General features: G+C 40.3%; 1 protein-coding gene across 1 annotated transcript in view; it reads left to right on the forward strand.

Moving 5' to 3' along the window:
- The first annotated feature begins 6,876 nt into the window (after positions 1–6,876).
- LEMD3 (LEM domain containing 3) overlaps positions 6,877–12,060 on the forward strand; it is a 57,204-nt gene continuing 52,020 nt past the window's right edge. The window contains exon 1 of the mRNA XM_006174242.3: positions 6,877–8,404. Within this exon, the coding sequence (XP_006174304.3) occupies positions 6,877–8,404 (1,528 nt within the window). The remainder of the gene's footprint in view (positions 8,405–12,060) is intronic.

The following is a 12,060-nucleotide window of genomic DNA, read 5'->3' on the forward strand; positions in this document are numbered from 1 at the left end:
TATATAAAATTTTAAAATAACTTAAAAGTTTTTTATATATTGTGGTATGTATATTATATATGTATATATACATACAGATAGAGAGACAGAGACAGAGAAACAGAGAGAGAGAGCGAAGAAAGAGAAGATACATGAGAATTATAAATACCATATTCAGACAACAAAATGGTGGATATCTGAGGGGGTAATATGGGCACAGATGTTCATAATAGTAGTCTAACTTTTTGTATGTTAAAACAAAAAAATTCATTTTGTAGACTTTAATGAAAAATTCCAGGGTGGGGGGGCAGTCAAAGGAGATAATCTTTACATCTTTATGGATAATACAACAGAATAAAATTTCCATTACACAAAACTGTTTTCCTTCAAAAACCTTCTGCACTACCAGGCATCAGGTCTTCACTTTTTTTTTTTTTTAAAGCCTTTTATTTTGGAGAATTTCAAACATGTAAAAAATGTAGAGAGATTAGTATATTAAACCCCCATGTACTGGGATTTCTTCTTCTCCTCAAAATGGAATAACAGGGATTAGATTTATCCTCTAGCCTGAAACAACTGAAACAACAGTTTCAAGATGTTAGATGTCAGGCAATGAAGGACAGTGATCGCTGAGAAAAGAGGAACAAATGAGATGAGCCTGATTGCCCCAGCTTTGTCTGGAGTAGGGAGGGGAACCCAATGAACATTGTTGCTTATCGTGGTAACAGCAACAGGGGTGACCTGTTCTTCAGGGGCCAAATGAACAATGAAAGAACACACACCATTCAGAATTGTTCCTTTTGTGTGGATGGGCAGAAAGGTTCTAATTTAGAGGCAAGCAGAGGTCAGGAGCAAGTTTCAGTCATGAATGATGGGAGATGAAGCTTTCCACCCCATTAACAAAAACTAAAAGTGGTTCTCTCCCCCTGCTATCCCCTCTGTCCATGCTTAAGCTGCTGGGAAGAACAGATAAGAAACATCAAAGGATACATAAAGCAAAGTTTGAAAGCATTATAAAACCACCATGATGATTCTCTATGCCTGCTGCCTATGAAGTTCTCTTATAACAAATAAAACAACACTTTAAGAAAAGGCTGTGTTGAAAAGAATGGGTAATCATAAATTAAAGTGTTCAGATTTCTTTACACCATTGCTTGTATAACGGGGGACAGAAAACATTGGTATTAAAATGCCTTTTGCTGCTTAAGGAAATCAAATCTCTACAACAGCCTGGGCTATGAGCCTATTTACAGGTACAGTCCTTAAGCTTCATGCTTAATTTGTAGACTCACATTTTTCTCCTATTTCTAGACAATCCTATGGGAGTCTTATCCCTAATGTACTTCTTTTTTGTGTCACCTTAAAGTCTTTCTAATACTATTTTGTGACATGTGGTATCACTTAATAAGCCAAGAGCTTGGAGGGATGCAAATTTCAATCAGACACAGATCTTTATCTCAAAGAATATAGAGGGAGAAATAAGGCAAGTACATAAATAACTCTAATAAAAACGTACTATAGGAAAGTACTTTCAGAAAGTACTTTTGGATTTATAAGAGATCTTAATGGTCACATTTTCTTACTTCCTCACTTTACAAATGAAACTAAAAGAAAAAAGCTTGAATGACTCATTCTCTGAAGTACAATCTACTCATGTTAGGCATCATGATGGGCTGGGAAGAACAGTGAATTTAAGATGAAACAATATAGGAATGATTTTGGATCTCAGCTAGTAAGCTCTCATAAAGGACAACTGATCAAATTTTCTTGAGCTTCGTTTTCTCAACCATAGTGCCAGGAAAATAATGCTTGCCTGTTAGGGTTGAGGTAAAGATCAAGTGAGATAATGAAAAGGCTTTATAAGTTATGAGGCAATATAAAAATGTAAAATATTACTACAATTAATTAACTGCAGAACTGGAAACAGAACTCAAATCTCCTAACTTTGAGAACTTTGTCCATCATATATTAATGTGAAATACTCTCCATGACTCTCAAGAATATGATTTAGCAATTCATCTTCTTGAACAGAGTAGAATATAATTATCAAGCATACGTATGCTGTTTACGTGAGTTGTATGACCATTCTTCAGCTGTTTGAGTTATATACTAAAAAATAAAACAGATGCTCTTGCTATGAAACTTTCTTGGCTAATTCTCACAATGACATAGGATAAGAATTTTGTCCAGCATTTCTCAATACCATGCTGTATTTTCAGCCTGTTTATTCTGGCTTCTTCCTTAGAAGCAGTGTTAGGGCTGAATAAAAGTTGAGCAATTAAAAAGAAAAATAAACATCAGAAACTGTGTAGATCAGGTTAGTGAAGACACCCTTAGTTAGGTACTTTAAAAGACGTTAAGCAATAACATCATTAGGGTATTGTGTTACTTTTTTGATCTGCTAAAAAGTTAAGTGATATAATCGGTTTTATATTTTTGAATTTTCTTTCCAGTTGCTGCAGGTAGCAATAAAACTAAGAAATAGGCTAACTATAAAAGCTTTGTCCTCTTCCTCAACTTGTTACAGACTCCTCCCTCTTTAGGATGGGTGAGAAAAGAGGGAACTAAGTTTATTTTTATACATATTACTGTATGTTTTAAGAAAGGTATTCAAGAGGTGGTATGCTGTAGTGGAAAGAACATGAAATTTGGACTCTGAGGTCATGGGTTTCAGTTTTCTGTCTGGCTCTTGAGACTTGAATCAAGTTAACTTTTCTAACCTTGGTTTCTTTCTTTGTAAAAGATGAACACTAATACAACCTACCCTATGGATTATCAGAGGAATTATACAATATCCTCCAAATAACTAAATGTCAGCTAAGAAGATGCATATTATCTTAGGAAGAGAAAATAAAATTAAAATAATTTTAAAAATAAGGCACATATAAAGTTATGAAATTTAGATGGAGTTAGCAATGGCATTAATTTATAAAATATATGCTATAGCCCTAAACACTTGTTATAATTGGGCCACAAATTTGAGTCTGAACTTCCTAGCTGTTGCCTCAAAGAGGAAAATGTGGCAAGCCAGCAAACCAAAAGCATCCATCCATAAGGTTAAAAACAAATTAGCAGTTTTGTGACTCCTCAAACACTTAAACATACAACTACCATATGATCTGAAATTCCTAGGTACATACCTAAGATAATTGAAAACAGGTATTCAAACAGATATTTGTACACCAATGTTCACAGTGGCATTATTCACAATAACCAAAAGGTGGAAACAACCAAAATTTCCATCAGTGGATGAAAAGACAAACAAAACATGGTATATCCAAAATAGGAAATACTATTCAGCCATAAAAAGAAATGAAGTACTGATACCTGCCACATCCTGAAGAACCTCAAAATGCTAAGTGAAAGGAGCCAGACACAAAAGGTCACATTATTATATGCTTCCATTTGTATGAAATATCCAGAATAGTTAAATCCATAGAGACAGAAAGCAGATTAGGTCCAGGGGCTGGAGAGGGGAAGAAACAGGGAATGCCAACGTCATGGGTATGGAGTCTCCCTTGACAGTGTTGAAAATGTTTTGGAACCAGGTAGAGGTGGTGGTTGTAGAACTTTGAAAATGTATGAAATGCCACTAATTGTACTCTTTTGAAAGGTTATTTTTATGTTATGTGAATTTCACTTCCATAAAAAAAAATAATAAATAAATAAATAAATAAATAAATAAATAAATAAATAAAAAGTGAAACCAATCTGAAACCAAAACAAATGAGTTGTCTGAAAAAGTGCACCATTTCTAATACTGAGACCAGAAAGGACATTCTCTAAGGAAACAACCCTTACTAATATCTTTATTTGAACATAATGCTCAGTCATATCTTTCTTTAGAAGGTCCTTTAATATAAGCTGATGTCATGACTATAAAGGGCAATATGGGAAAAGGTATTTTACTAGGAACCAGAAGGAGTATGGTGTTAGTAATGTGGCCCAAGCTACACTTTTTTTCTGACCGGCAAGCTTAAGGCAGAGATAAAATTAAAAATATCTAGAGGAAGAGATCCTATCCTTCTGTAATGCTTCCTAAATGCTTCCCTTAGTTAAAATTTTGGAAGCTGTAGAGCAGGAGTGAGTTTGAGATTGCATTCCCTGTAGAGAATGTGGGTACAGTTTGCTAATTTAGAGCCTCGTGCTTTACAAGTTAGCCAATCTGGAAGCAGGAGTAAGGTCCATTGGTAAATGAGGAGAATGCTGGAAGTGAGTACTTAGTGACAGTGCTGAGACAGTGAAGGTTCTCCTGAGAAAGTATCAGATCTGCTCAAAAACTCAAATAAAGGGCAATTATAGCTCCACATAGTTTCATGCAATAAATCATGCCCTCAGTATCTTCAAGGAGGAAAGTTTTCTTAAAAGCTCTTCGCAAAGTATAAAGTTTATACTAAGTGTTGTTTTCATTGTTATGGATAACTGGCTATAACACCTAACATGTAATCAACATATTTGAACAGGATTTTCACTTACGGTATTCATTCATCCTTCTTAACAGACACTTATTGAATATTAATTTTGTGCCCAAGGAGGAACATTATCAACATTTTAGAAAAGAATAAATTGAGGTTCTAAGAACCTAAGATTTCCCCCTAAGTCATGTAACTTGGAGACTCCAGAACTTTGCTTCCTAGTTCAATCCAAAACTTTCTGCTCACAAAGGCTGAAATGACCAAGGACTATGGTTGCCAAAGCCCTTCATCTTTATTAACTATTAAATGTGATTATTAATGCCTTGAGCAAAGGTTTACCATTTCTATTTCTGTCTGTGCAGTGGCATTTTCTTTAACTGCTGTTACATGGAATTCTCTCTCAGGGGCCATGTTCCCAAACACACACACAATGCTTGGCTGTACATTATTGGCTAACATTTATTCAGTGCACACTGTGTGTTGGGTGTGGTATGAAGAATTATGCAGACATACTCTTATTCAATCCTTAAAATAGCCTTCTGAGGAAGGTTTATCATCTTTCATTTGTTTACACAGAAACTAAGGCTCAGAAAGATTAAAGCTCAAAGTCAAAGGCAGAAAATATAAATGGTCTGACAATCCTCATAGGATATTTAAAGGTTTCTGCATATCAGAGGCTGAACCAACAGACGTCTATGATTCTTACCTGAAGAGCCAGCAGCGTGTGGAACAAATGTTGAAAGTAAGTGACAGGCTGGGTCCATATCCAATTTTGCTTAACTTCAAACTCACAGCTTAACTACTCTGCTATACTGAGACACAGGTCTAGTATGCTTGTAATCATTTGATTCCCCACCCAGGCAATTATGGTAATAAATTTTGAGTCATTATCATCATAGTGGCTAAATTTTACTATGCCACACTCTCTTGTAAGTACTTAACAGTCATAGAATTCAGGGACATTTGTAGATTTTAAAGTCTCCTGATAAACAATGAGGAAGTGCGCCTCCACGTAAGAGTGTTTTTGAGACGATGGCAAGCTTTTGTTCAGAAAAGCCAAAAATTCAGGTTACTGTGTATTATTCTGCTGTTGGAGTCAGGATGTTGAAAAGCCAGTATCTGTGCTTTTAATTAACACATTTTTCTGTTCAGATGTGTATACTGTAATATGTTAAAATAATTCATTCCACAAAAATTATCATAGTGTGCCAGGTGCTGCTGTGTAGCTGCTAGGGTTTAAGTACTCACGGAGGGTCATTTCTGCCAGGGTTGGAGGAAAAGGGAAGCGCTCTTTACCAAGTTGGGCAAATTTCATCTCTCTGGGATTCATTTCCTATTCTGTAAATGAGAGAGTTGGATATCCAGGTTTTAATTGTTTCTGTGTTTTTGACTGTATGTGAAGGTTTCTCCTCCTCATCTGACACTACTCCCATGTCAAAATAATCATTTCACACTATCCCAGCTTTGCGATTTATTAGTTAGTTCAACAAACGTTTATTGAACTTCTAGTGTCAGGCACTAAGGTGTGAAGCAAAGTTCCTCTGCTCATAAAGCTTACAATTCAAAGGGATAAGACAATAAATAAATAAATGAACAAAAACAATTTTGAAAACAAACTCATAAAAATAATAAACAACAAATAACTATAGGTTGGAAAGGTGCTAGCAAGGAAATAAGTATGATAGCGTGTTCTCTTTTCTTCAGTCATAAAATGAAGCAAGTGACAGGCTCTTTCAATTCCAAAAATGACGACCTATCGAGGTTACCTGATTTTAAAATAGGAAAAAATGATAATACCTCACAACCAACTAGGAAATGAATAGCCATTACTCTTGAAGAAAATTGTATTGGGGCTGGCTTACTCTGTATCTTTTCCTTGGAATCGAAGAGGAGAGGCTTCTCAAAACGAGCAGTGAGAGAAACACTTCTTTTGGGGGCGGTGGCGGGGGTGGGGGAGGCGGGTAAGTCAAGCGGAAAGACAAAGTGAAAAGAGAACCAGGAGTCAGACAGGGAAGCTGCCAACCGTCTGGCCGGCAAGCTTTTCCTAAGTCCTTAGGCTTTAGGTAGCGGGAATCTGGATGCAAAGAAAACTAATGCAATGAACTTCGAGGCAGATTTCCCTTCAATTATTACTGCCCGGTGGCAGGAACCTGGGAAGAAGAGATCAAGGTGTGGTCTGACAAGAGGCAGCTCCCGGGAAAGGCGCTGGGAAGGGCAGGGCGGAGAACAGCGGGAGAAGACGACAGAAAGGGAGGGGAAGAAAGCGCTGGCACCCCGAGGTGAGGGCGCAGAAAAACTCTCCGCCGCGGGAGCCGCGCGCCGCTCAGGTGGCCCTTTCCCGCTCAGGTGAGCTCCTCCCGCGCTTCCCATTGGCCAAGCCGCCAGCGGCGCTGGGAGGGCGACGCAGCCCGGTCTAGTTCAGGGTCTAGGGCGGCGCGTCACTTCCGGTAGCGCGGAGCTTGTAAAACACCCTGGAGAGAAAATGGCGGCGGCAGCGGCTTCGGCGCCTCAGCAGCTCTCGGATGAGGAGCTTTTCTCTCAGCTCCGCCGTTACGGCCTGTCTCCTGGCCCAGTGACGGAGAGCACCCGCCCGGTCTACCTCAAGAAGCTGAAGAAGCTTCGAGAGGAAGAGCAGCAGCAGCACCGGTCAGGGGGCCGCGGCACCAAGACGCGGAACAGTAATGACAATAACACGGCAGCCGCCACGGTCGTCGCCTCGGGACCGGCGGCGGCGGCCGTGGGGATGGGGGTCCGGCCGGTCTCGGGCGACCTCTCCTACTTACGGACTCCTGGGGGCCTGGGCCGGATCTCGGCTTCGGGCCCGGAGAGCCCCTTGGGAGGGCCCGGGGGCTCCTCGGCCGCCCCCACGGCTGGCAGCAAAGTGCTGCTGGGCTTCAGCTCGGACGAGTCGGACGTGGAGGCCAGTCCCCGGGATCAGGCCGGCGGCGGCGGGAGAAAAGACCGGGCTCCGCTCCAGTACCGCGGGCTCAAACCGCCGTCGGCGCCCCTGGCCGCCAGCGAGGTGACTAACAGCCACTCGGCCGAGCGGAGGAAGCCCCACTCGTGGTGGGGGGCCAGGAGGCCGGCGGCTCCGGAGCTGCAGAGCCCGTCGGGGAGAGAAGGGGCGGCGGAGGACGAAGAGCAGGAGGGGGAGGACGGCGAGGACAGGGACCCGGAGGCCGAGGAGCCGCTGTGGTCCGGCCGGACCGTGAATGGCAGTCGGCTGCTCCCCTACAGCTGCCGGGAAAACTATTCGGACTCGGAGGAAGAGGAGGAGGACGACGTGGCCTCCAGCAGACAGGTATTGAAGGACGACTCCCTTTCCCGGCATCGGCCCAGGCGGGGCCATAGTAAGCCTCTCTCCCCGCTGCCTGCGAAATCGGCCAGCGGCCGGCTGGAGACCTCAGTTCAGGGAGGGGGAGGAATCGCGATGAATGACAGGGCGGCGGCCGCCGGGAGTCTAGACAGGAGCCGAAACCTCGAGGAGTCGGCGGCGGCGGCGGAGCAGGGAGGAGGGTGTGATCAACTGGACTCCGGCTCCATTCCTAGATACCGTGTTAACGCTAAGAAACTGGCCCCTCTCCTGCCGCCGCCGCCGCCGCTCGCCGACATGGACTCAACCTTGGATTCGTCCACAGGCTCCCTTCTTAAAACCAATAATCATATCGGCGGTGGGGCCTTCAGCGTGGACTCCCCCAGGATTTTTTCCAACAGCCTCCCTCCCAGTGCTGCGGTGGCCGCCTCCAGTTCACTCAGGATCAATCACTCCAATCATACGGGCTCCAATCATACCTACCTGAAAAACACCTACAGCAAACCGAAGCTTTCCGAGCCTGAGGAGGAACTTCTCCAGCAATTCAAACGGGAGGAGGTGTCCCCTACAGGGGGTTTCAGTGCCCACTACTTGTCGATGTTTCTCTTAACTGCTGCCTGCCTATTTTTCCTCATATTGGGACTGACTTACCTAGGAATGAGAGGGACAGGAGTATCCGAGGATGGAGGACTCGGCAGTAAGTATTAAACCCTTTGGGCAAGGCAACAAAGGGCATGTTGTTAGTGGTGGGCTCTGACCAGCACTGGGCATTTTACCTGAGGTGATTTCTGTCAGCAAGAGCATGGTTTAATAGTGAAATGCAACAGACTGAGTGCATTTTTGTCATCTTTCTTTAAGAAAGAACACGATTACCATGCTCAGAATGAAAATCCCATGGCTACTTTTAAGGTTTTTCTGTATGATATATGTGGGAATTAAAAACATCTTACAAAATGACAGAGTATTACAAGTAAGCCTGTTAAGTAAAATGCATTTATGTGTTTAACTTAAATTTTCTTTTGGCCTTAAATAACCAGAGGTGCGGGTGCCAATCCAATTACTCGATAGTTTGGGGGTGTTTTGGTTGTTCAGGAGCATCGTACATACAGTGGTTTTTTTTGTTTGTTTGGTTTTTGTTTTCCCAAATTGAGTTGTGGTTCTAAAAGGCGATGTAATATCTCTTGAAACTCTGGTTAGTTATTTTGTAGTATTAAATATATGTGTAGGTAGTTCCATAATTTCTTTAAAGTTTAAAAAGGATTATTTCCAAGCCCAAAGCACCTCCCCTCCCACCAGCGAAAAAAGTTATGGCAGTGCAGTACAGTAGTTTGCAGTCAGATTAATCTGAATTGGTTTCCAGGCCCTGCCTTTTAACTTGCTAAATGGCTGTAGGCAGGTGTGTTCATTCATTCATTAAGCCAGCATCAATTTATGTGCTGAGCACTCAGTATACAGTAGGGATAAGTCAAAGTCAAAGTATCCCTGTCATTCAACATAGGAAGAAGGTGAATACTGATCACTTTATGTTCTATGAAGGAAATAAGCTTGGAGTAATTGGTATACTCTGTTTTAGAGATGATGAGAGTAGGTACTATTTGAGGTGAGACTTGGAGAAGGAGAAACCCGTGTAGGAGTCAGGAGAGCATTTGGGGCAGAGATTAGAGGAGGAAAGGCCTTGAGTTGAGCAAGAGCCTTCTGTAGGTTAGTGTACCTTGAGCAAGGGGGAATGAGCCAGAGTTTGAGCTTCCCTTGCATAATCTGTAAAACGATGCAAATCTTGATTAGAATGATGCCTGGGGAAGATTAAAAGAGAGAAAGTTATTTAGTGCTTGATGGCCTGCTGAATACATAATTTCTCAATGTTAGGTCCTTTCCCTCACCCCTTGAAACTTCCTACCCTTTTCACCTAACATGAATTCAGTGTATCATGATTTGTAAAATTGGCTTACTGTTACTAGTTGTATTTCAGACTAGTGAATGATAGCAGACTTAAAGCATAGGAGCCAAAGTAGTATAAGCTTTGGTTTGGTTATAGCCAATTCTAAGATAGTCAAATAATTGATTATAATATTCCTTAACTAAAGGGATTAGAAGAGGACTGAAATCCAGCACTCAGTTTAATTGGTACCCTGGTTGCAAGAGTGATATATTGTGTCCTGCCTCAGATATTTTGAGAGAGAAAAGAAATAAGGTCACATAAGAAGTTAAATTAGTAAAAGTTCGGGTAAATGACATTACCTATGAGCAGTACCTGTCTGCATGTTTGTTTCTCTAACAGAATTGGTCTGTTCTGTGAACTGGCCATTTTCGAAGAACTAAACGCTTTACAAATATAATCTCACTGAATCTGCCCAACAACTCACAGAGGCCAATGGTGTTATCATCACTTTATAGACAAAGAAAGTGAGACTCAAGAAAGTTAAGAAATGTATCCACAGTTGAACAGCTATTGAGTAACAGGACTAAAATTTGGTTTCAGATTTTTTTTTCAGTGAAAAAGCCCATTCTACTTTGGATATTGTTTGTAGAGAATTTTCTAAAAGGATACTTCTATTAGGATTAAGAAAATAATTAGTTACTTGGTAGGATTACATACAGAATTACTGATATGCATAATTCTCAACTAAGATGACCTGTCACATCTTTCTTGTCACTATTAAGATGAATGACTAATATTCTCTTAAGTACTAAAATTTCAAATGCAATAGAAAAGGATTGGATTGCTAGAGCTTTGGTACCCCCCCCCACCAATGTGGAAGGAAGGAAATTATAAGGTGATCTGCATTTTAATAAATGGTAAATATGAGGTAGCCTGGGTGATGGAAAAAATAGTGGCCAAGAGGTAGAGGATCTGGGTCCTAGGACTTGTCCAAATGACCTTAGTCAAGTTCCTTAACCTCTCAGCCTCATTCTTATGTATTAAATGGGAGTAATAACTTCTGCTGTCTATGAGGTTGTTGTGAGGATCAAATGAGATAGGTTGTTAAACGTGAAGTGGTATTATTCAAAAGTTTATATTAAATTTGTCATTTTCCTGGTGAACTACCGTATATATGTAAAGAGAATTGTTTCTGTAAATGATATTTAGTAGTGTATTTCCTACCTCTTCAACATTTAATTTTTATTAAATTATTTAAATACACATTGTAGACATTGATAGAGAAATCTGAGTCAAAGTATAATGAATCCTTAAATGTATTATATGCTTGACCTGCTGTATATCCTGGTGGAAAGAAGTGCTTGTTAGTTCAGTTAGTCTGCACACCTAACGGTGAATAATTTCACTACCTATGTTTATGTATCCTTTGTCATATTATGATGTTTAGCCATTGCTTAACCACAGGATTCATTGGTCAAATAGTGTGCTTAAAGAAACAGTTTTACTTTGAGTAATGATTTCACTGGAAGATTGTAGGTTATGTGTTAGAGTAAGCCTTAGTAAGCTTTTATTAGTTATTTAAATTGCATATAGCATATAATAGATAAGCCTTTTAAATAGTTCCTAATGATTTGATCTTTGAAAACTTTTCATTGATTCCCTAGTTTTGTTAATTAAATTACCTTTATTAAATATGTCTCCACTTTCTCATCTGTAAAACTAGGGGTTTGGCTTAGATGATCTTTTAAGTTCTTTTCAGCTCTAAGGTTTAAGATTCTAACTTTGAACTGCCCTACCAAAACAACTAAAGGATAAGCCTGCAGTTAGATTCGGTCATGACAACCCACCAAGTAGAAGATAGAGAAGCAGAATAGATTGACTGTCTTAGGCTCATATGATCATTATTTAAAAGGTGTTTTTTCAGTTACAAACATGATTTTTGTAGAAAATTTGAATACAGATCCATGAAGCAAAAAATGAGTAGATATTATACACTTCTCCTCCTAGTCTCACACTTACCCCTGGTATAAATAAGTTCAGATAATAAATCAGAACTTTCTTAATGCTTTTCAGGTAAATATATGCATTTATATGTGTGTGTGTGTGTGTGCACGTATACATTTTCATTCAACAGTAGAGTGTCTACTATATGCCAGGCACTATTTTAAGTAGTAGAGTTATGTAGTGAACAAGGCAGATGAAATCCCTCTTCTCATGGAGCTTTCATTCTAGGTGGGACAATGGAAAAGTAAACAAATAAGAATTTCAGATAGTGATAGTTGCTAACATAAGGGTAATTATAGTAACTTTGAAGGGCTGAAGTAGAGGGGTATGTAATACTACATACAGGTGGGCAGGTCTCTCTAAAGAAGTGATGTTTGAAATGAGGTCTGAATGATTTAAAGAAACTAGCCAATGACAGAGAGAAGAGCATCATAGACAGAAGTAACAGCAAATGCAAAACCTCTGTGGTA

This window comes from Camelus ferus, chromosome 12, assembly GCF_009834535.1.
Source record: "Camelus ferus isolate YT-003-E chromosome 12, BCGSAC_Cfer_1.0, whole genome shotgun sequence".
Classification (NCBI taxonomy): domain Eukaryota; kingdom Metazoa; phylum Chordata; class Mammalia; order Artiodactyla; family Camelidae; genus Camelus; species Camelus ferus.